Consider the following 25814-nt stretch of genomic DNA (forward strand, 5'->3'; position numbering starts at 1 on the left):
CCCCACGTGATAGGCTATTTTGGCATCCGCTGGGGATTATATTGTACTCAGTAATATACAGCCCTGATTTTTCCAAAAAAAAAAAAAAAAAGGAGAGAGAGAGAGAGAGAGAGAGAGAGAGAGAGAGAGAGAGAGAGACGACACCAAGCGGTTCTCAAACCCTCCTCCAAGGACCCCCCTCTGTATGGCGAGCGAGGTCTATGCTATGGATTGCACAATCTGGTACAATGGTCTACATGCTGTAGTACTTGATGATGACTATGTCGACGACGATGTCGATGATGAAAATGGAGATTATGACGATGACGACGATGGTGTCGTCATCAAGTTCGGATTTGCGACAATGGTGACGAATGTGTCGTCGTCAAGATAGGGATCTGCAATGACGATGGCGATGTCGACGACGACGATGGTGTCAATGATGACGGCGTCAAGGCTGAAAACTGAAAATGCTAGATATTCTGCTATGGATCTGCTACTATGGCGGCACTGCGGCTTGGATCTACAACCACCGAGTCGCACTAATGCTGAAATGCAAAAACGCTGGCTGATCTGGCTGAATTCTGAAAATGTTGGCTGATCTGCTGAATTCTGAAAACGCTAGGCTGATCTGGGACTAGATGGGGAATCTGGCGAGGATCTGCAACCGGGTGGGAGCGGGTTCTCGCGAGGCTACGGCTGAAAACTGAAAACGTTGGGCTGTCTACTGAAAACTAAAAACGCCACGCTGATCTGGGCCTTCTTCTTCTTGAGAAAAATGTTAGGGTTCCTGCTGAGCTGTTGCATGACTTCTAGGTGCTTGCCTCCTTGTGTTCCTGCTTCTTCTGCCTCTACTGAGTACCCAATGGTTTTCTTTTGTAGTTCTTTCGCTTCTTGAAGCAATACCGCTTCAAGGCAATCGCCACTTGCATCACAATGGACCTCAAATGGCTTTGAGAGGTCTGCTAGCACTAAGATGGATTGAGTCGTGAGTCTCTCTTTAAGCTTAGTGAAAGCTTCTCTCTCCTTTTCAGTTCATATATACTTGACGTTCTTCTTGTGTAATGGTCTTGCTATGGCCGAGAATTTTGAAATGAATCTAATCTTCTATAGTATGAGCACATTTCAATAAAACTTCGTAGCTCATGTAGATTCCTTGGTTCAGGCCATCTCATTTATCACCTCAAGCTTTTGTGGATCCATACAGATACCATCCTTTGAGATAATATATTAATATGACCTAAATGTTGAATCTCTTCTAAGAAGAATTCACTCTTTTTGCGATTAATGAATAATTGATTCTCTTGCAATGCTTGAAACACTGTTTGAGATGCTCTTTGTGTTTTTATAAGGACTTAAAGAGTATGATATCATCAAAGAAGACTCCAGTGTAAGCCCTATGTACACAAAAAATTCTTTCTATCATTCGATTGAATGTGGCTGGAGCATTTGTCAACCCAAAAGGCATGACAATATATCCATACAAGCCAAAGGTGGTCTTGAAGGCTGTCTTGTGAATATCTTTTGGTACAATTTGTATTTGATGATAGCCACTTTTTGTCACGTGCACATCTAACCCTATGTGCATGTGGACAAGCTATCCCAGTTCTAGGGTTCAGATTAGCCTAGGAAGTGTTCTGGCACCCTTGTGAGCCTGTGCGCAGGCCGTGCATGTCCAGGTACTTGAAATATTTGCATACCCTCTGATTGCACACAACATGATCATTAACACAACATTCAGTAGCCATCATGAGCATTTCAAGAGCATAGAACCCTTTTTGCCAAGGTACACATTTTTCACTTATTTATTAATAAGTGACTTTTGTTGGAAAAGTAAGTAGGGCAATCTACCCTCTCATTGGCCAATCCATAATACATTCCATGTAAGTCTACTAAAGGACTACAAGGGTGATCCACCACAAGAGCCAATAGCAGAAGATTCTCCAGAATTTGAAGGGCTGAAAAGATATTGCAACCGGAGCATATAATCCACCACGAAGACAAGGTGCTACGCAATGGTAACATACTATGTAAGTATCTTATTAAATTTAAAAGCTACCCTTTTGAAGATGCGAAATGGATGCAAGAGCCACAATTGAAGGATAGTATGTCACTTGTAGCTACCTACAATGAATTGCATGCAAAGCCCTAACGGTTTTACATCGATGTATTCAATGAAAATGCAATGAAGAAAAACATGATTCTCACTTTTGAACCCTGTTTTCTTAAGTTCTTCATTAATGTTTAAATGTAATGAGTATGCATACCAATGTTGCACACTTGCGGTAAAATTTCTCCCGAGTACCGAGTAGACTTGCAATCTACTACGGAAAGGTGATAGTGCTAATAGGGTAGACATACTTGCGGCATATTTTCTCCCAAGTACCAAGTAGATTGGTCATCTACTTTGGAACGATGTTGAATGTGCTAAAAGTGGATCTTGAGCAAAAAGCCAATGGACCAAAGATACCTCTCTTGCATAGAAGCACAATCAAGGTCGCCTATGATTTCAAGGGTGGAGTAATGTCACCAAATTTCATTTTTTGTCTACTTAAATGAATTTTCTCTTGCTAGAATTAGCCATTCTAGTGAGAGAAATAAAAATAGTAGAAGGACCAATTATGTAAAACAGGCAAAGAAATGTGTTTGTGAACTAGAGAGTTCCAAAATTTGAATGCATTCTTCACAAGTGCCAACAAAATTCGATAAGGATTCAATCAGGACCTTATGGGGCGAAGACGGGATATTAGCGACTCCAAAAGAGTCCATGGATCCCAAAAGCCACTGAAAGTGAGAAGGATAACCAAAAGGTGGGAATGGAAACCAAGGTGTTAGTATCCACACTTGCGAATCTAAAGCTATGTGGAGATAAGGGTTGTGGTTCACAAGCCTCCCATGCAAAAGATAAGGTGAGAGGAGTGGCTCATAAAAGTAGAAAACTGCTTTTTCAGAACCTAGGGTAAGTATTTTTGGAATAACTCGAAAAAGAAAGCGTTTCCGTAAAAAGGGTCCTCTAGGCTTATCGGAAACGGCAAGATGGACAACTTTTTAGTTCATAGTTTTTTCATTTGAGGACCACAAGAGAGAGTTTCCTGCGTTTTCTGCAGGGTGCGCTGGAGAGAGCAACTTATGTCTTCCTGTCTCATGAAGCTTCATGCAATCCTCAGCCAAAAGAAGCTCTCCATGCTCTCCTCAAGGCTCATCATCTTCTCTCGCTCTCTCCCAAACAGTTTCTATAGCTATGGCTGCTCAAGTTTATACTATTTAACTATGCAGGTTACTACTTCTTAATGCTTACATATCTTCTTTCCAACCTGATTCTTGCTGCTTAATCCCCGTAGATCCTATTACCCACGAGGTGTTTAGGGCCTTGGGATTGAGTTCAACGAGGTGTTTTAGGTGAAAAATGTAATCGCAAACTCTACCAAATTTTAGAGCTTTCATCTCTTCAATTTGTGCAGTTAAAAGTGCGATTAGTCAGTTGTGTTGATCAGAAGCTCTTCTGAAGAAGAAGAATTTATTAATACAAAGTCCTATCGGCGGGGGGGCCGACTCCAAAAAGTCAAGGCCTCAACTCATGTCGAATCTCTCTCTCTCTCTCTCTCTCTTTCTTATAGTTTCAGTGCATGTGTGTGATGTGTGATTGAATCTAAGTAATGCATGCTTTGCAATTGTCATGCTCGAATATGCTCAATGTTACACAATTGATTGATTACTCTAGTTAATCTATAATTTCCGTTGCACCTTAAACCCAATATCCTGACACCGACAACAGTAGATCAGCCCTTGTAGAATCCCATTAGCATCCCTAGCGTTTTCAGTTTTCGGCCCATTAGCCTCGCAGTCTCAGTCCATTAGCGTCTTCGGCATCGTCTCGTCATCATTGTCATCGTTGTCGTTGTCGACAAGCATCTATTTAGAACCATTGTACGAGACTTTGTGCAATTTAAAGCAAATACCTCTCTTGCAATAGAGAGGGGGACCCCTTTGAGGGGGGTTTGAGACCCCATCTGGTGTCGATCTTCTCTCTCTCTCTCTCTCTCTCATTTCAGTTCCTGATCAGCTTCAGATTCATTTCCTTAGTGTTTTAGCGTTTTAGTTTTAGTTCTTTGTACTTTCCGTACACAGACATGGTATCATATTCACCAATTGTAACTTTTTGGTCTCATAGGTCATTTTGGCCTTTCGAAGCCGTTAATATAACATTTCATTTCATTTCATTTCTCTCTCTCAGCACTTTCTCTTACAATTGTCCATTGTCTTTGTTTTGGTCTATTGCACAATCTCTCATTACGTCAAGGAAGGCTCTCCCTTCCTTTTACTGCACGATGAGGACTAGGAGAGCTTATGATCATGAGGGCTTCAAAGCAGAGCATTTTATACATGCCAGAGATATGCTTGCAGAGCTTTTCGCATAGACAACAATAATGGATGGGCTAATAGAATGCCCAGCCATGGTCTCGAAAGCCATAAAAATGATCACTTTACATGAGAGTGGGTGAAACATGGCTAGCTAGGTTCACGACAAATGTAAGAGACATCTGCTTAATCAGTAATGTTTTCTGCAGGAGAAACGGTTGTAACTAATTTACGACGTGGAAGTTTTTGCACAGATATTGGTAAGGGGTTAAACTGTGTTAAGGAGTAGCTTTAATAGAAAGGAACATATTTGCAGTTTAGTAGTTTTATCTTGTTCTTTCTTTTACAGTTCTGGGTCTTTTGATCGTGACTTAAAGACTTAAGGGAAAATGGTTTACCTTAGTGATTTTTTTGGGTTTCAGGTTGCATGAAATAAACTATTGGACATCAAAATTGCACTTTTCAAGATTGATGCACACTGGCAAAATGAAATTAACTGAAGACAGAGTTATCAGGATTATCCAGATTTTGGGTGAGAAGGGTAATTGGCGTAGAGCCATGCAAGTGGTTCAATGGGTGCACAAACGTCAGCACTATCAGTTTCATGCAAGCATGTATGTCCTATCATTGAGTATGAATCGGATTTAAGCATGTATGTGAATGCTTGTTTATTGTTGCATAATAATGTTGATGCACCTACGCTTTTTAACTCGAGCATTCTTCTTCAATGTGGTGTGCATATGCATATTTGTTCTCCTAATTGCACGAATCTCCATTCAGAATAAATGGCAACCAACAGAGACTCTTTTGTTGTATTAAAGTTCTGATGCTCCAACCAACCACCATGTGACATGGGATGGGGAGGACGTCATATTGGGATGTCAGGATTGCCACGCAGGACGGTTGGGAATGGTTGAACTTCCCCTTTGCAACCTTTATTACGCATGATAGCTGGTCTGGGGAATCATGGATAGGGATGGCGTGTCCTATTGTGAGGTAACCTGTGTGCAAGCAGATGAACAGCCCCTATTCAATTAAGGAATCAAGTTTACTGGAAAATACAATCAAGCTTGTAGGGTTTCTCTCATTTCCACTTATAGGGGGTTGTCCTAGGCACTTGCATATAGCCCTTTACAGTTCAAAACTTTTCTCTCATTGAGGTGGACTCTTTTCAACTATTTTTTGTACTCTCTTCATCTATTACCTAAAGCTCCCCATACTCGATAGTGCCCATGCCTACATTATCTACTCTATTTTTTAAGTTGCTTCTTCCTATCTGCTCACTGTTCCCTTCCTTGTCCCTGCTTCCTATTCCCTTTTACTATGCAAGCAACTCAACACACCTGAAAAAAGGTTTGCCAAAGTAACAAAACGCCACACTTGTTAGCATTTTACATAACTATGTAAAGTTCCCGACTTTCACCTATGGCCAAAACATGGCGATTGTGCAACACAGCACCGACGAAGTGTCAGATGGCAATGAAACTTTGTAAGGGTGGGTAATATACCAACCCCCACACTGCCGCGAAGTTTCATTGCAATCGGATTCCATCTCGTCCGTCCAGAGCTGCACAATTGCCATAGTTTTGCCATAGGCTTCCTTTGGGGGCATATGGCCAAAATATGGAGATTGTCAAGCCTAGGCTTTAATACCATATCAAAGTGCAACGGAAGGTGTGGTGACAAAGGAGCGTGCGGAAGAACGAGATGAAATGAAATGATATATTAATGTCTTCAAAAGGCCAAAATGACCTATGAGACCAATCTGTTACATACTGGTGAATTTTATACCATGTTTGAGTACAAAAAAAAAAGAGATACTAAATTGAATCTAGAAGTGTTACTAGCTGGAGCTGTGTAGGGTATGTGTGATCATTGATACAATGGGTGCGCAATACAAGAGAGATACAATGGGTGATGAATCCATCCTCATCTGTACTCTGGATGTCGAGATAGTATGGCTCGAATCCTCTGTTGTAGTCTCCGTTGATGATGTGAAGCTCCTCTCCTCAATCCTGGGCGGCTCGATCTCCCTAGCTCCAATGCTCGGTCGATGAGAGTACCGCGGGTGTGAGTATGAGCTGAGCTTTGCAATGTTGGCTGCTCCTCTATCTGTCCAGTGTCTGGTGTGAAGAAATCAGTAATCTGTCTCTGGATTGTCTCTCTCCAGATCTCCTCAGTAAACTATCTCACACAATCCTCCAGCAGGAATGTCCCATATGGGTAGACGTGCAGAATTGCCTAGCTATGTGTTGACAACTCCTGTATCCCATTATGCAACGTTTTAGTAAGATGTTTGTGCCACCTACCATAAGACGATGAACAGGAATAGATTGTGCATGCTTGGGATATTTCCAAAAAGAGGTTGAATTGGTTTCATATTGCCCCACCAAGCTTGCATAGTTTGTACTTCAAACTTAAATGGGGTGCTTTTGATAGTCATTTTTTCTTTAGATGTAGTGGATTGGGTTATTTCATAGGAGAATGTAAATGGTTGGCTGTTGACATTCGTGGGCATATGTTGACTCAGGATGTTTGTGTGTTGGCAAATTCCCGCTCACAATGATCCTCACATGAATATATGAGGAGATTGGCTGCCAAGCAACAAATTGCATACATTAGTTATGTCTAATGATAAGGGCAAACAACTTATGCAAGAAGAGGGCCAATGGCAAGAATTGGTCTCTTGCAAGGGCCGCAAGCCAGGTGTTGAGATGGGGCATGTAAGGAGTCAGGCCTTGGTGGTCGAACCTCCTCATACATATGCTTGAAGCTCCTTGCAACATCGGCCTGCACTAATATTTGATAAGCTTGCAACACAATGGCGAGAAAGTAATCAATCTCACTCCTATAAGTTGAGACCTCGTTCAGGTGGTTTTCTGCAACCTTCTACTACATTGCAATTTAATAAGAGGGGAGGTGGGTATACCATGGGATAGCAGGTATAGAGGAGGAAATGGTCCTTTGAACAAACCTTCTAGCTCATCTAATCCTTCTTTGGAGCATAATTCTTTTATTGTTTTAGGTGATTATATTATAGGATGATTTGATGACATCTTCATAGTTACAACTCACCCAAAACTGGAAATTGGAACAGGGAACGGGGAACGGCAATGTGCATGAAATGCTATTCTCTGTTTTTGGATACTCATGTCTGAAACACGGAACGGGGCTTTGGAATGGGAACAAGGAGCGGAGACCAGAAATTGGCCATTCCTTTAATTATGGGCATCTTTGGCAGTCAGCGACAAAGAGCATGAGATGTTAGCCTTGCAACGATCTTTATTTTTGTTTCACAATGAAATTGGCTCTTTGGAATGTTTGGGCAGTGTGCTTGACAGAAGCAATCTGAAGTATGGCTGACTGACTATGCTGCCAGTTGCTGGTTCTCTCTGTTTTCAGCCCTAAACATCATAGATGGGGCTGATCTATGAGAAGGAACCTGAGAGCACGCCTTTTTGGTGTGTAGATGTAAGGGAAGGTCCTCCACACAGAGTTCTCTTGTAAGGAGTTACTTTCCGAGTTTCAAACCTTTATAGCAGGTGTTCTCCCGTCGCACGAGGAAGTAGGAGCAAAGGAAGGCAAGTGCCTCAGCAAGAGAAAAGGGCTTTGTGGGAACATAGCCAAATCAGCCCATAGGGTTCCGCACCCTAAGATTGGGAGTAGATCCACAGATCTGGGAGTTGTAGACTCGAGTTTCAGGGTGTAGGGATTCCCAAGAAGGAGATGTTAAGATTTCTACTGGAGAGGACTGTGGGTATAGAGTTAGGATAGAGTTATAGTTTTTCCCCTGAGTTTAGGAAACAAAGGCTTCCGAGTTTCATCAGAGTTTCATTGAGTCTGAGAACTAGAATGAAACGTGGAAATACGGCCGGTTCATGTTCTTGTATGGTGACTTCTCCTGATCAATAAAGATACTCTTTTCGGGGTGGGGGAGCCCATCCTCTCTCGCTCTCTCTCTCTCTCTCGCGTAAGGTGCTCCAGCCAACCATTGCGTAAGGTGCTCTCTCTCTCTCTCTCTCTCTCTCTCTCTCTCTCTCTCTCTCTCTCTCTCTACGGAGACTACAGCAGAGGATTCGAGCCATACTCTCTCGACGTCCAGAGTGCAGATGAGGATGGACCTCCACCATATCTTCCCCCCTTCTTTCATTGTACTACACATTGTATTTTGTTTCAGTTCTTTTTGATTCCGGACATGGTATCAGATTCACTATGTTGTAACGGCTTGGTCTCGATGGTCATTTTGGCCTTTTGAAGACGTTAATATATCATTTCATTTCATTTCATTTCTCTCTCTCTCTCTCTCTCTCTCTCTCTCTCTCTCTCTCTCTCTCTCTCTCTCTCTCTCTCTGTGGAAGAGCAAGTTGCAGGCAGACCGAGGGGTGCCTGTTTGCATATTGTCTCCTTGATTCGTATCGCCCATAAGGGGCTGTGTTGTGGATGCCGCCTGGTCTCAGCTGAGCCAGCGCTGGCTTTGGTTTCTTGGATTCCGAATGTATGCAGCAGGTTTTCTGATCCGGGTTGACACTACCCGAGATATGTATGTTGTTGAGGGGGTCATGAGCTAAAGGCTCCTTAATATATCTCCTTTTGGTTGCGCAGTCATACCAGCCAGCAGAGATGAAAGAATGGAAAGCAGAGACGGAGGGATGGTGGAAAGAGAAGGCCAACCAAATGTTTCTCAATGAAGGCGCGCAATGGAAGAAGGAGAAAGAGGACTTTCACGCAGAGCTACAAGCACTTAAGGAGGATTCACAAGCACTTAGAGAAGAGGTCACAGCCCTCAAGCGAGAGCTTGCGGATAGAGTAAGCAGTGGACTGGAAGAAGGGGAATTCCAGCCCTCGGTGATAGAGGAGATCAAGGTCATCAAGGAGCAGGTACGGATGATCACAGAGGAGGAGAAACAGAAGGTGGTATAGACGTCTTCGTGGATGGATGTGATCACGAAGACGCAGAAGAAGGCGGACGAGGCCGAGAAATGGATAGAAGTTGCTAAGAAAGGGAAAGGGAAAGAAACCACATCCGTCCCCACTCCTACAATCATCAACATGACTATAGAAGAAGAGCAACGAAGGAAAACTAGAGCCTTGCATATAAGAGTAACCGGTCTAAAAGACCGAGATGATGTGGAAGGGGAAGTCGAAGAACTTCTCCGCATGATGGGTAGTGAGGCTACTCATACAAAGGCATGGAGGGTAGGGAAGAAGACACATGGCAATGGGGAGACTTCAAAAGGGAGAGCTTTAATCATCCGTTTCCCATCCATGGAGGCAAAGAAGGACTTCTTGAAGAAGCGCCCTACACTAAAGAAAACGGGCATATTCCTTGGAGATGACCTCACTCTCACACAGCTTGCGCATATGAGAGAGGTAATGCCAGAGATTCAAGCGGCAAGGGAGAAGGGAAAGACGGCCTTCTACAGAGATGGCCGGGTGGTGATTGTAGAGCAGCGCTCCACATGACGGTGCGAGACCTATGGGACCACACTCAAAGTTGCCACCTGGAATTGTAATGGATCTATGTGCGTTGATATGGGTGCTTTTGAGGATAGTTTTACGAGAAGAGACATCGTCTTCTACTCTGAGACACATCAGGCCCCGGGGCAATCTATGCCTCACATTAGTGGATATAGATGGGAGACAGCTTGTAGATAGGAGACACGATCAGAGCACAGAGGGCGGGGCTCAGGAGGAGTGGCAGTGTTATTCAGGGAGGAGTTGCAGCCATTGATACATATAGCCCGCAGGGATGAGCAAGCTAGGTACATGTGGGTGAGATTGAGAGCAGAGACAGACAGATATCTTTACATTGCTATTTGCTACTTCCCCTTGAGTACGTCAGTTTATGCACCACGCAGAGGACCCTTCTCTATTTTCGATGATGACTTATGGGAGTGCTCTAGAGATGGTGACATCATCATTCTAGGAGATTTCAATGCTAGGACTGCCCATCATCAGACAGTATTTTATGATACTTCAGAGGAGATGCTGAGAGAGTTGGATGTTGCAGAGACGGGCCTATCCAGATTATCACAGGACGGAGAACACACTGAGTATGAACGACACTTGATAGACATGGGGACTGCACATGGATTGGCCATCTTGAATGGCCTACAGAGATTTCGTGCTGCGGGGGGTTTTACATGCTTTCCACACAGACATGGAGCCATCACAGTGGATTATGTCATGGCATAGCTGAGCCTCATCTCTAGTATCCAGGATCTCACGGTTGGACCCAACCTGTTGGTGTGGTAGTGGACCATGCTCTTGTGTCGTTGACCATCTCTTTTCAGTTTAGTGTAGCACATAGGCTACGGGTAGCAGCCCCTACTCGCTACACCTTCACATGGGAGACGGACTCTGTATACATAGATGGGATCTACAGACGCCTGTGCACAGAGGAGCTAGGGCGACCTCTGGAGAAGCTTACTACTATACTGACACAGACACTCCATGATGCAGGAGCAGAGGCATACCCACATACCCAGCCTGAGCAGAGATGCCGTTAGGGGAGCATGGCCCAAAACAGTTGGTATGATGAGGAATGCCGAAACATTAGAGCTAGACTTCAGAGGGAGGTGCTTTTGGGGGACATCACTCACAGACAGTCACAGATTGACTTCCGACGCCTAGTGCGGCGGAAGAAGAGGGCATTTTTGGCTCGCCTAGAGCAGGATCTATACCAGCTATTCTTGAGTCAGGACTCACGTGAGGCGTGGTGGCTCTTTCATGAGCACTCCCCCCCCCCCCCCACCCCGCCATCACTTCTACAGAGGCCTGGGGCCAGTATGCATCATCTCTACAATGCATCCAAATGACGCCGCATCCCCTCTGGAGAGTCAGAAATCAACACAATTTCATCAGCATATAACAATAGTGGACTCCATGTCTCTGCCAATTGGGCACCTCTATCACCATCTCTCTCAATGTAGTCTAAAACCTTATCCACATACATACGAAAAAGTGTAGGAGATAGTGGGCATCCCTGTTTCACCCCGATAGTGGAGTGAACTAAAGTAGATAGCCCCTCTAACGTGCGTACATGTCCCACTATTGACCTGTATAGTGCCATGATCCCCCAAATCAGCTCTATAGGCACTCCAATCTCGTGCAGCGTGCACATCAATCTAGCTCTGGGTACTGTGTCAAATGCTTTGCAGAAGTCCACAAAGCTGCAATAAATCCGTCTCCCATGTGCCTTGCCCTCCTGAATAATGGCTCTGGGTGTCAGAATGTGATCAAGAGTGGATGGCCTGCGGCTCGTACACCCTCCCACTCTGCCCATCTACTCAATTGCTGCTCAAGAATAGATGCGTACAACCATACCAGTGTGTGTCCAATCATGATAGTGCGGTAGTTCCCATGCTCCATAGGGTCTCTTGACTTGAAGATAGGCACAATAGTGGATAAGCTCCAAGTATCAGGCAGGCCCTCACACATGGCACGGTTAAACATCATCGCTATAAGCTCTACAAGCGAATCCCTCGCATGTTTTAAAATGGTCTGCTACCAAATTATCATGATCATATGCTCTCCCGGTCCTCATCCTATCAATGGCCTTCTTCACCATCTCAACGGTGAAAAAAGCACATGAGTGTGGGCATGACTCAGGGGGGTCGGGAAGAGGTGGCTGTCCAGGCATTGTGTACAAGGATGATGCATACTGGCCCCAGGCCTCTGTAGAAGAGATGGACCAAGGAGTGGAGTGCTTATGGAAGAGTCTCCATGCCTCAATTGAGTCGTGACTCAAGAATAGCTGATATAGATCCTGCTCTGTTCGTGCCAAAAAAGCCCTCTTCTTCCGCCGCACTAGGCGTCCAAAGGCAACCTGTGAATTTCTGTGAGTGAGGTCTCCCAAAAGTACCTCTCTTTGGAGTCTAGCTCTCGTCTCGCAGCACTCCTCATCATACCAGCTATTCTGGGGCATGCTCCCAGAACGCCATCTTTGCTCAGGCTGTGTTTGTGGGTATGCCTCTACTGCTGCATCATGCAATGTCTGTGTCCGTATAGGAGCTCCTCCAGAGGTCGCCCTGGCTCCTCAGTGCACAAGCGTCTGTAAATCCCATCAATATAGACAGAGTCCGTCTCTCAAGTAAAGGTGTAGCTGGTGGGAGCTGCTATCGGTGGCGTGTGTGCTACATTGAAATGGAAAGAGATGGTCATCGACAGAAGGGCGTGATCCACTGCTACGCCAACAAGTCTGGGTCCAATTGTGAGGTCCTGGATACTAGAGATAAAGCTAGGCTGTGCCATGACATAATCCATTGTATTGGCTCCACATCTGTGTGGGAAGCACGTAAAACCACCTGTAGCTGGAAACCTCTGTAGGCCATTCCAAATGGCCAAATCCATGTGCAGATCCCATGTCTATCAAGTGTCGTCCATACTCAGTATGCTCCACATCCTCTGACAGTCTAGATAGGCCCATCTCTGCAATATCGAGCTCCCTCAACATCTCCTCTGAAGTATCATAAAATACAGTCTACTGTTGAGCAGTTCTAGCATTGAAGTCACCTAGAATGATAATGCCATCTCTAGAAAACTCTTATATGTCATCATCCAAAATAGCAAAGGGGGACTGCTGTCCTCCAGGTGGTGTGTAGACAGATGTACTAGGAGGAAAGTGGCATATGGCAATGTTAGGTATCTGCTTGTCTCAACTCGCAATCTCACCTAGCCTTCTCATCTCTGCAGGCAACATGTATCAATGGGTGCAACTCCTCCTTGAATAAAACTGCCACTCCCCCTGAGCCCCGTCCTTTGTGCTCTGATCGAGTCTCCTTTATGCAAGCTGTCTCCCATCTGTATCCACTAACCCGTGGCATTGACTTTCCAGGGTCCTGGTGCGTCTCTGAGTAGAAGATGATGTCCTTCCCAGTGAAACTGTTCTCAAAATGGGGGGTGGGGGGGGGGGGGGGGGAGAGAGAGAGAGAGAGAGAGAGAGAGAGAGAGAGAGAGAGAGAGAGAGAGAGAGAGAGAGAGAGAGAAATGAAATGAAATGATATATTAACGTCTACAAAAGGCCAAAATGACCTATGAGACCAACTGATTACAATGATGAGTCTAGTACCAAGTCTGGGTACAAACAAAGAAAACTACGAACAAAGAAACTGATAGGAGTGCTACCGACTCCTATGGGTGGCTGGTAGGCTGATCAATGGTATCATGCCATAAAGGTACAAAGTGGGGATAAGTGTCACCATGATACAATATAGCAGTAGCATGAAGCCTATCTTGATCGACACTCTGGGTGTCGTGCTAGAATCCTGTGGATCCTCTGCCGCAATCTCCGTCGGTGCTGCGTGGCTCCCCTCCTCAGTCGCGGTCGTCTCGATCTCCCTAACTCTATAGCTCGATCAATGAGAGTACTGCTGGTGTGTGTATGGGTGGGAACCGAGCTCTGTGATGGTGGTGTCCCCTCTACCTCTATGGTACTCAGGCTGAAGAAATCTGAGATGCGTCTCTGAGACTGTCTCTGTCTTTGCCCACTCAATAGAGCGTCTCTATGTCTCTGTATCTCAAACCCCCCTCCAACGGCCCCTCTCTACTGCTAGAGAGGTATTTTCTTTAGATTGCACAAAGTCTAGTACAATGGTTCTAAATGCTGTGATGCTTGTCGACGACGACGATGCTAATGGGCTGAAATCAGAAAGCTACTGATGCTTGAGGCTGAAATCTGAATCGCTGGACTAGGGCTGAGATCTGTACTTGTGATGACGACAACGACGATGGCGATGGCGGTGACGATGCTTGGTTGAGGTGCTTGTACAACGAGGCTATGGCTGAATGCAAAAACAATGGGGATCTGCTGACGATGGTGGCTGAATACGGCGAGGATCTGCTGCGGGTCGGGTGTGGGTTCTGCGAGGCTAAGGCTGAAAAACACTTAGGCTGGTGGTGTCTTTCCTTGGCTGAAATCGCTGCTGCAGGGCTGCAGAAACGCTGGACTGCTGGGGTACTTTGAGAGGCACCTTGCTCTGCTCCTCTGCCTTCTTCTGGTGCCCAAGGGGCTGATTATATAGGTGCACAAAACTGGGTAGGGCAGCCCCCAATAATACCCCCATGAATTGGGAGATGAAGTGTCATTTAATTAATAAAATCCCTTGTGAAGGGTTGGTCACGCGGTAGGGAAAAGAGTCCTTGCGGTGAAAATGCTTATGCTTGGTGCTGGGTACTGATGCTAGTGCTAATGGGTTGTGCAATCAGAGGGTATGCAACTACTCTTAAGTACCTGGACATGCACGTCCTCTGTAAAGGCTCACAAAGGTGCCAGAACACTTCTTAGGCTGACTTAAACCCTAGAAGTAAGTACAGCTTGTCCACATGCACATAGAGTTAGATGTGCACGTGAGAAACGTTGTTATAGGTAAGAAAGAGGAACCGATAAGTCAGGCAAACAGGCTGCTGGCAAAGGCATTGGTTTGTTTCCAATTTGTTCTAGGTTTTGGTCGAGAATATAAAATGGTTACTAAGAATATGCAGTGCTTACATAATTCAAGAAACGTTTTTCTAGACAACTGATCAGAACCTACTTTGAGACTACCTTTGGATGATTCTATATAGAGCTCTGGCTATGATTAATGCGATATTGGTTTTGCTGAGATATTCTTCATCTTTGACACTTGTTTTGACCACTTCATTTGGTTTCAATTGTCCAGTTCTGTTTCCTTGTTGGAGTTTCTCAAATATTGTGGAAACGTGAACAACAGCACATGATTTCAGTTTATCTTGTTGTTTTCTGTCTTAGATGTCAACGTATAGTAGGGATTTTCTCTTTTTCTACCTCTACTTCAATGTTGGGCTTACAATACAACTCACAGAATGACAAACAAGTGGTCTTTATCAAAGAAAGCTTATATGAAATGGAGTCGAGCAACAAAAAGAAAGGTAGAGAAAGATGGAGCTATGTACCACCTTCATGAATGCTTAAAGGTTTTCATATCTTAGATATACATATCTATAACAGAGTTACCCGGAACGCGGAACGGGAATGGCGACAGGCCTCCCTGCGGAACGGGGGAACGGGAACGGCAGGCTAAAAAAACACCCAAATATTTTTTTTTTTAGCGTTATGTGTTTGAATACAAGTAGTATTAGAGTTCTTTGACTCTAATACCCACAAAAAACACGATTCGAAGACCATTTAACCTTATTATGACTTGATTGGGATGTGAGGTTCCCAGAGTACATAGCCAGATGAACAACAATGAGCAAACACAATGCCCATAGTACATACACAATGCTCTCAAATAATTGCAAGAGTAGTAGTCAGAGATAACACTTTGGAATTAATTATGGCTAACATAGTAACAAGCCTCAAGGGCCGCCAGCGGCCAAGGTGCTACAAAAAAACCAAAGGGGGGCAAAGTTCAAACCAGACTTCAGTGACCACAATACCAAAAGACTGAAGGTGACAAATACCATAAAGATGCTAGTAGCTACAAATGGCAAAGAGGGCAAGGCTCAAGCAGCCATACAAAAAGGTGGATAAATGGCAAAGACTCAAGACTCAAGAGCCACTAGCCTGAGAGGCCTCCCAATCCGTAGTAGCTGGCTGTAAATCATGCACATCCTCCCATTCCTCATCATCGAGGTCTAGGTCCGGCTCGATCTCAGCCACAGATGAAGTACCTGGTGTTGGTGGATGTGCATCTCCACCCGCCTGAGAAGCCTCTTGCTCCATCTCCCACTGTGTAAAAGGATCTGTTTGTTTGTCTGTACACTTGCAAAGCATTTTCAAATTTGCGCTGACGAAGACAAGATCATTAGCCTTCTCCACTCCAAGCCGATTTCTCTTCTTGGAAGCAATGTGGCTAAAGGTACTCCACAATTGCTCCAAGCATGAGGTACTAACTGACTGGCTGAGAATACGGATCGCCAATCTCTGAAGCTCAAGGCCATCATAGCCATAGTCCTCCCACCAAAGCACTGAACCTATTTTCCTGCGATCAATCTGAGCATCTGGACTGCCAAATGACCCCCGCATCTCTCTGTACTGTCTTAGCTGATCTCTGACAATGCGTCGCCCATCTCTGTCTAGAACCATCTTGTTTAAGATCTCTGTAAATTGGTTCATGACTTCCCTATCTGTCTCTTGCCCTGCACCTTGGAACTCTGGATCCACCATGTACGCTGCCCCGTGTAAAGGAGAGGCATATGAATTCCACCTCGAGCTGCAAAGCGCATGGATCTCCTCATATCGCTCTGCGTTCGGCTCAAGCTGTGCAAGCTGCTCAATCATGCGGTCCATTGCCTCATAAATCTTGCCAATGCAAGGATCCATGCCATCCAGAACTCGAAGCAAATGAACCACCGGTTTTACCTGTGCATCTAGACTCTTGAGCTCCTTCCAGAACTCAAGATCCTCTGCCTTATCCTTGCACAAAATCCCTGCAACTGTCTTTGCATAGGGGGAGGTGGTGAACTCATCACTGATGAAGACCTGTCGGACCGCATTTTGACATTCAGACAGCCTGCGTACAAGAAGAAAGTTGAATGCGAAGCGGGTATCTGAATACTTTAGAAGCACTTTGCCGCCTGACCTCTTGAGGTACTCACTCCGAACCAAGTTGTGATTGTTGATGAAAGTAACCATCTTCACTGCATCAGCAATGACTGGAGCAATCCAGTCTAGCTTGCCGATGTCTTTTAGAAGGTTGTTCAAGCAGTGTGCCATGCAAAAGCACACTGTCACATGCGGATAGTGGCCCTCTATGATAGCTGCTGCTGCCGTGTTTGATGCCTCCCCATCTGTGACAAAGGCCACCACGTGTTGCTCACCGATGGTTTCTATGGCCGCTGTCCACTCTGCAGAGAGGACATCGGCGGACTTGCCACTCTCAGTGGCATCATGAGAGTGCACAAAGTACATCTCTCCACTGGAGTATGCGACGAGACCATGGATAGATCTCTTCCTTGTATCGCTCCACCCGTCAGCAATGAGGGAAACACCATGTTTTGCCCAAAGACGCTGAATGTTGTGGGTTGCTTGCTCCACAATAGCCTTCTCTCGATCGAGCAAGGTGGTTCGGAGAGCCTCTGAAGATGGCGGCACATAGCCGGTGCCATACTCTCCTATCCGTTGCACCATGACTTTCCAATACTCCGACCTATTTCGATCAAACATAGAAGAGGTTAGTATCAAAAAAGTGGAAACGACGATAACGGAAGAAATGAGAGAGAAGATTGATGAATCATAAAACAATGAACATACCTCGCTGCGACAAATGGGATATGGTCGTGATAGAAGAATCGGGCCACGGCCGCATCCACCTCTTCCTTCTTCTTTGGGTCCCAAGAGGTGGCAAGGGTCTTTTGGCGACGAATTGGACCTTTTGAAGATGCACCAACACCTACACCGGGTAGAGAGGAAGAAGGGAAAATGAGGGTCTTTGGATCAATACCTTTGCGTGCCGGCTTGGCTTTATGGTTGAATTGCCGATCCTTTTCCTCGAGCTCCTTCCTCTTCTCGATGGTTACGTTGGCACAAAATTTCACCTCATGTCCCGGCACTCGAAGAAAGTGTGCCCTCACTTTGTCATGCCCCCCTTTCCGCGTGTAAGAGCATAGCTTGCATCCCCATGCACGAGAACCTCCCGCCACCGACAAGGTGCCCTCCCAGGTCACTTCATCCCACCACGACCATTCCTTCGCCTTTTGAGTGTTGCCCGCATGAACGGAGGGGGTTGAACGAGAAGAAGAGGCCATGGATGATGGATTATCCGTGAAAGAGAGAGCTTGATCTTGAACTTTGAGAGAGACAGAGGGCTTGAGAGAGAGGCTTGCCGCTTGATTCCGTGAGAGCTTGAAAGAGAGCTTGAGCCTTGAGCCTTGAAAGTTGAGGGTTAGAACTTAGAAGTTAGCCCAAGAGAGAGAGAGAGGTTGAGAGCTTGAGCCTTGAGGCATGCCGCGGCGCCACACTATGGCTTGAGAGTTGAGAGCAAGCTAGGGAGAATGAGCTTGGCTTGAGAGTTGAGAGCAAGGCTCAAGCAAGGGAGAATGGGTCTTGAGGCTTGATGAGTGTGTGAAGAATGGGGGAGGAGGGGGGCATTATATACTTTTTTCACTGCTGAAAATGGCTGTTGGCTGCCCAACAGTCATTTTTTTAAATTTCAAAAACTGCCGTTGGGGCCGTTCCGGCCCGTTCCGTCCCATTCCAGTCCGTTCCGGTGACAGCTTTCAGCCGGAACGCCGTTCCGTTCCGACGCGTTCCAGAAACCTCCAGCCGGCCGGAACGCCATTCCGGCGTTCCAAGGCCCTAAAATGCCGTTCCCCGGTAACTCTGATCTATAACAGCTTGTCCAATAATTTCTTAAATGGATTCTGATTTAGAATAGACCCTGTTTGTGTCCTCTGTTATTTAAAGTTCAAGATTGTTATATTTGTGTTATGATTATCTGGAAAGTTGAACTTTTGCGATGCTATTGTGCAACAGTTCATTCTTCCTAGGTTAGTTGCTAGATTTTCACTTTTATATGGATTCTGCAGGTTTGTGCTAACCACTTTGCTTTCAATACTCGGCAAAGCAAGAAGGCATGTGGAAGCCCTGAATGTTTTTGATGTGATGCGTGTAAATTCTCTCCCTTTCCCAACTTTACTTGCAATATTAACAGTTTGTTAGATCAACTATCAAATGACCTTTCTATGTGCTCTAGGAGAATTTCTCTTCTTACCCTGATATGGCGGCATATCGTGCAATTGCGACTATTTTGGGTCAAGCGGGACAGCTGAGAGAGCTTCTTCACCTCATTGAATCCCTCAAAGTTGGGCCTCCGAAACCAATTAAATTCATACGAATGATAAACTGGAATCCATCCTTGCATCCAGACATTTTTGTGTACAATGCTGTAAGTATTTGTGGTAATTAATTATGATTGTTTACAAGAAATACTGAAATTCAACAAAGACAAACTAATCAATCTAAACATTTTATAGTTCTTAATTGTGGCCACAAACTTGTTTTATGCATTTCATTGTTGGCCAAGAATAATTAAATAGGAACGTTTTGTGGGAATTGAGTCTCCTTCAGAATGGCAGGGACTTCAGTCCATAGTGTCATCCATGATATTTCAGCTGAGAAAGGATCTTGTTATCCTCTCATAATGATAGAGAATTTGTTCTCTTTCTGTAAGACTAAGAGTTAGGATGGCAGAGAGAGCAGTAACACTCTATTTCCAGTCCATGTTCTAGTAAAAATAACATACCCCAAAGATAAAGATATCTCTTTATGGGGGACCGGCCCATCTTATGGTCTGCAATATTGTGTCGATGTGTGTCTATTTTCTCAGGGTTCTTATATGAAAATGGGTTTATCTTGAATATTTAATATTATCGTGCGCTTCCAGTTCTGTGATAGCTCTCATCCCCACTTGCCGTTCGAGTTTCTACCTTAAGAGGCACCCAACGCAACTACTCTACAATGAACTGTAATTTTTCTCCTGATTGCGATCTTCTCCTTGTCAGAATAGGCAGCAAAAGCTGCAATGAAGACAAGAACTGGCCTCCGATCCGGTGGACACCTTGACTCTGATCTGGCTCGACTCCGATAAGATCCTCTGACACTAGAGAACACCTGCAATGCCACATACATGAACAAGGCAATTGTGGAGAAGAGAGATCGCTGAGGTACAAAGAGATAGGACATTCGAGAATGAGAGCGAAAGAGAGATCTGGGAAAGGCTCTCCGTGCTGATAATAGACTGCCAAAACGAGTGACCAAGGGGTGTCCCGGGTCCGGCATAGAACTGACATGCCTCAATGGATAGACCCAAGGTACACACAATTGTGACTGCTACTACCCACTGCTCCTACACACGAGACCACTAACTCGGGCTCAACATGCACTGCCACCCCAGCCTCCTATGAAAGCAAGGCTTTGGTGGGATCTCCTAGCAAGAGAACTGATCTGTAGGGAGAAAGACATGTCTCATGGTATGGATGCCATCTAGAGAGCATGGAGCATATCCTCTGCATTGCCTGCACCTCGATTGTGGTGCTCTGCATCTGGATGATCACATCGTCCTCGGTGAAGATGCTATGAGACGAAAGCGCAAGGGGAAGCCCCCTACTGCCCATCTCACCTGCCAGTGGTGCTTCCCTGCTCATGGTGAAGAACATTGGGCTCCATGAAAAACGCTAGGAGGTGCTGCTTTGAAACGCAAGCAAATGTACCCGCCTACCCATGCATCACCCTAGGGCTTCCCACTCGGGGCGCCTTGCACAACAAGGGCTCTATGCACACTCTCTCCCTATGGTACCCCTGCCCACTCATATGTAGTCCCAAGTCTCCAGGTTGGCCAGCTGTCCACCAGTCCCCCACGATTGGAAAATAGGGAAATATGGCAGATGGGTACTAGAGGCATAATGTGTTCATGGGGAAAAAGATATTCAAGCTGGGAAAAATGCCTCCAACCTACAGGAGTCTACAGGCCATGGAAAGAAGCCAAAACCGAAGCTAAACATGGCTAGACACATCTCGACATAAGAAAACAACTTCACTCCGATCGGGCACAGCCACCAAACGGCCCTCACTCCCTATTACCTGTCCTTGGGAGAAACCGGGACCGACTTGGACGAATCGAGAGAGATGCCATAACTCTAACACCCCTCTCAACTCCTGGAAAGGAAGACAGACCAGGAGGTTGGAGTGAGCAATCTGCAAGTGCAAGGTGTGGGTTTTGTGGATGAGGATATCTGCAACAAATCTCTGCAGTAGAAAAGTATCCTTCAATATACGATCCAATTGCTACCCTCACAAGACGTCCGAGAAGTAAAATGCTACTCACTAGAGAAGAAACCAGCTCTAACAAGAATCTCCTCAACTCAACTAACTCACAAATTGCACAGCCGGAAACTGCAGAAGGCACTATTGCTGGCCGCTGCAAGAGAAAGCATCATAACAGAGAGTAAAGGCATAACTCTAGGTAGCTGGATCATTTCCCAACTCTCAAGTGCTCCACCTTCGAGGAAAGAGTCGAAAACTTGCACCTCTGGTCACATACTACGTGCCAGAATCTCCAAGCTGCTATGGGAAGTCCAAAGAATGCAGACAATCGAGGCTACTAAGAAATGAGCTATCTGATGACAAAGAACCAAAGAAGTGCCACCGCCATCATATATCATGATGAACTACAAACTGTGCCTCAAGAAACTCCATCGGAAAATTGCTACTGATCTTCATGTGTCTGGAACACATCCCAAAAGAATATCGCCCCACTCTCAGAGCAAATCGGAAACATAGTCCATTAGAAAGGAACATCAACAGTGAGACTGCAACTAATACAGCACAATCAAGAAACCCTGCAACCAAGTTCTGCAAGAGAAGAACAAGGTGCTATAGAAAGACACCATATAGACTAGAAGTGAAAGGAAGTACTCCCGGAAAATGACTCCCAAGCTGACTTCACATCCCCCTCTAAAGGGAGAACAACGGACCATGGATAAGTGCCACAACTCTCCAAGAGTCCCTATCCTATGTATTTGGATCACCGAAGGTAGGTGACTCTGAATGGAATTGAGAAGAACATCTCCTCACTTGGATGAATGCCATGGCTAATTGTGATTGGAGCCCAGTTTAAGGACCACTGTCCACCTTTAAGAAACTACATCCTAGTCTAAGGATAAGGGAAGTGGGTATGTCCTAAATGGTTCAGTCGTCGCTAGGGATCAATCTGAAAGACAAAAGCACCAAAACTACTGCTTAGATGCATTGGAAAGAGAAATTGTCTCTATACAAATCCAAAAGACGAAGCAACCACTGAAGTGGGTCAAGAAAACATCTGTCCGAATACTAACTGCACTGTGGGCTAAAACACAACATTCAAAGCCACAAGAAATGGACAAGGAAACCAAGGACTTGAAGACACCGTATGTGGTACTCCGCTAAATGGAGCACAGAAAGTCAACTGAAGATAATAACCTAGAGTCCCGCTCTGAGGTAGCAGCTGACTCAATCCCATGCTGGAACAAAGCAAACAATGTCACTAAAAACTCTAGAGCCAAAGGCGAGATCCCCCTCAAAAGATAGGAAGCCCCCCCCCCCCTTTCCGCTCAATCTTGGGAAACGAGGATAAGTACCACCAGAAAGAAATCTAACACCCTTGAGTAAAGCTGTTTTCTTTGTAACTGAATAGCAACACTCTAGATCCAAAGAGGATCATACTGTAACAGACTTGGACACCCCAAGCCGAAAATCTGGCACGACACACGAGAGAATCGCTTAATAAACTCAGTCACAATTTAATAAGAGACGACACTGCCTGGCGTAGTTCCGTGCCTAGAGGTATTGGTCCCAAAGTCTGGCGCCCCTTTCGGTATTTATTTTTATATTAATGCTTGATCAAGTACAAAGACAGAGGTTCTTCTCTGCTCAGTGCTCCCCGCAAAGTTGAGGGAAGAGAGCCTCTAGGTACATATTTTTAGGCCCTAGGCCTTTTCAAAAGCAGTTACATGAAAAGCTTCTGGCCCAAAAGCATCAGCGCCAAAAACTGGTAGCACAAATCGCGGATTTTTGTACAGCCTGCCATGTCAGGCAATCAACTCAATTTACGAAAATCAGCAGTTCCATGCGATTTGGTCCTTCTCTCTTTTTCATTTATTTATGTGTCCCTTGGGTCCCATCGGACGGGACCCCATAAGTTGGGAACAACTTATAAAATAGTCTTTTATCCATCTGGTCATGCCACATCATCATTTTGTGACATAACCCCCCTCTTGAAAGAATTGTAATCGCCCTCAATTACGCCTGCAAAATGAGACACAAGCCACAAACTAGTTTAGTAGACACTGACTCTAAGTACTGACGCACTAGACGACACAAATATAGCACTTGCACATAGACGACAGTCATTAAGCATCCACATCACATTCAAAAGTTCATCGAGATCTCAGACTATGATCTCTCGGTAACCTGTTTAGCAATCGCATCTAGATCGATACCGGATCTCACTGATGTCGGATTGACTAATTCTTATTGCTATCATGTCCATCTCATATGGAATCTCAAGAACGAAATGTTGCAGTTATATCGTCTTTCAAACTTGCACTCAGACACGACTCACATGAGAGAGCACATGTAAATCAGAATCATTCCGGGAATTCCCATGTCAAAGCACTTCTTTCATAAAGTCATACTGTCAGCCTGTCAGTATCCCTGAAATCCAAAGGAAAATCAACGACTTCATTCCATCTGGGTAACTTGTGACAAAGGAACGGAGTGACTCCCCTCATGTAGTCCCATCTGCACCAGATTCAACCTTGGCTGATCTGCGGGATCTCTCGGAATAGTTGAAGCTAGACTGAAATCCTCAAGGTAAAGTTTCAGTATCTGAGGAGTATTTGCTAGGTCCTCCTCCTCCATCCACTTCGCATCCAATGCCGGATAGTTCTTGAATTTCTCTAAGAATTGCCGTTCAATTTACCTTTCTCTTTCCTTTGCTTGTGAGCCAATATATGGTCTGGAACAAGAATCTCCTCGCTCTCTTCTACTTCAGGTTGCTCCTCAAGCTCCCTGTCGACACACGAAACTCATTTTGAATCTTCCAAGTATCTGGCAACTTCATTCTGAAGGATACATCATTGATGTTCTCTTGAATCTGGAGCTCCTTTCCCTTTTGTTTCCTTAGGTGTGCCTTCTCAAACCGTAAGAGCACCCAATCATCTTCCTTTAGTTGCAAGTGGCATCGATGCTTGTCCGCTGCCTTCTTATGCCTTGCTTGAGACTTCTCAAGAGCCTCATCCACCTTGGCAAAAGCATTATCAAGATCTAAATCATACTAATCTGCTTTAAAACTCTCATCCTGGGTCTGGGGAAATCACTGATTACCAGTTGATTCCCCTTTTCCTTTCTTTCCTTGTGCCCTGGGACCTATGGGTAGCTTCGCTAGCTTCCCTTGTCCATTGGCACGTCAGTCTCAATCATCGAAACCCTGAGACGCACTATCATTTGATCCCCTTTCTTCTCCGGAATCCTCTGATGAATTTACAGATAGTTCCCTTAGTTCATCGGAACCTTTGGATGTGCTACCATCTGATTCTCCAGACTCCTGTGATGAGCTATCATCCGGTTCCCTTGATTCATTTTCTTCACTGGCAGACTTTTGTCGTGTTGAGGTGGATACTATCCTGTCCGTAGGATAAGTCAATGAGCCGGCATGCATTCCAAATCGTTGCTTAGCATGTCCCATAAGTCTCTGAATAGAGACAAACTTCTGGTTGAGACAATAGTCTTGAATCTCTTTTGGTAATCCATAGCAAAATCGCTCGATCTATTCCTAAAAGTAATCTTTTTAAAAGAAGAGGCCGGTAAGAAGGTATCCCAAAATCTATGACAATAAGTATCCAAAGTAACTTCCTTGATTAGTCGGAGGTGATTCCAAGAGGTAATCACATCATGTTCGTACTTCTGAGTGAGCCAAGAGGAAGTCAAAAGTCGCTTGAACTTCAACCACTTTGTCGGTGCTTCCTTCGGTAGCAAGAGAGTGGACCACCATGTCTGTGCATTTCCTTTCAATTAGGATGCTGCCCTCCGAACCTTGGAGTGCTCTGAATAGCGCCCTCAAGAATAAGCTATCTCGAATTGTTGAATAAAAGCGAGGGCCTTGTGGGTATCTCAGAAGCGTGAAAAAGTATCAAACTTAAGTGCTTGTCCACCCTCCTTGAAATCTTTGGTTTTCTTGCTCTTGTCCTCGTGAAAGTCAAATTGGTTGGCTCTTTACAAATGCTTCCTCTTAGAATAAAACATCGGTTTATCGGAGCCCGAACTCTCAAAAGAGGATGAAGTCTCCGCCAAGCTATCTAAATATTTCCGAGATCTTCGGTGGGATATGCTTTTCTTGGACTTCTTCTTGTTTTTTCCATGTCTTTGGATCCTTCGTCGTTTCTTTCCCTTGATCTTTCGTCCTTTCTTGCCCTTTCTTTCATCATCATTGGAATTAGAAGAGGAAGAGCTGTCGGAACTATCAGAAGAGGATGAGGACGAATTGGACACACCCTCAAAGCGTACACGTTTCTTTGTTTTTCGTGCATTTGTAAAAGCAAACTTGTGACCCAAATAGCCAGGGTAGTCTGCTGATCGGCTGTGTTCCTTTGAATGCTTCTTAGCCTTCAGGAGTCGGTTGACTAGTCTGTCGATTACGTCGTCTAGTTCATCTTCAATGTACATCCATGGAACAGGAGCTTTCTTCAAAGCTGGCTTCAAAGGTGAATCGATGGCCACACGCCATCAAGAATGCATCTCATCAATCGGGTGCCGGGTCAAAAATTTCACATATTGGGGATCTTTAGAATATTGGAGCATCCGTCGAGCAAAGGCATCAACCTGCTGTTGACGCTGAATCTCCATTTGTTCATACTCCGTGGGTCGGGGTGGCCCGTACTCTTCGTCCGAATCTCCAGGAGGTGGTTGTCGTCCGTTTGAATCTTCCATGTTTTCTCCCGACCTGGAGTTGTCAGGTGGGTTGTTCTGATCCTTGCGGGAT

General features: G+C 45.1%; 1 protein-coding gene across 2 annotated transcripts in view; it reads left to right on the forward strand.

Moving 5' to 3' along the window:
- Nucleotides 1-25814, forward strand: part of LOC147439770 (uncharacterized) — a 138786-nt gene that overhangs the window by 41989 nt on the left and 70983 nt on the right. The window contains exons 2-4 of one of the 2 annotated variants that reach the window (XM_086485539.1): nucleotides 4761-4952; nucleotides 18826-18907; nucleotides 18993-19184. In XM_086485539.1, coding sequence (XP_086341665.1) covers nucleotides 4761-4952; nucleotides 18826-18907; nucleotides 18993-19184 — 466 coding nt within the window. The remainder of the gene's footprint in view (nucleotides 1-4760; nucleotides 4953-18825; nucleotides 18908-18992; nucleotides 19185-25814) is intronic. The other variant, XM_086485538.1, reaches the window with a different exon arrangement.

This window comes from Adiantum capillus-veneris, chromosome 16 (genome assembly GCF_014529385.1).
Source record: "Adiantum capillus-veneris isolate H3 chromosome 16, ASM1452938v2, whole genome shotgun sequence".
Classification (NCBI taxonomy): domain Eukaryota; kingdom Viridiplantae; phylum Streptophyta; class Polypodiopsida; order Polypodiales; family Pteridaceae; genus Adiantum; species Adiantum capillus-veneris.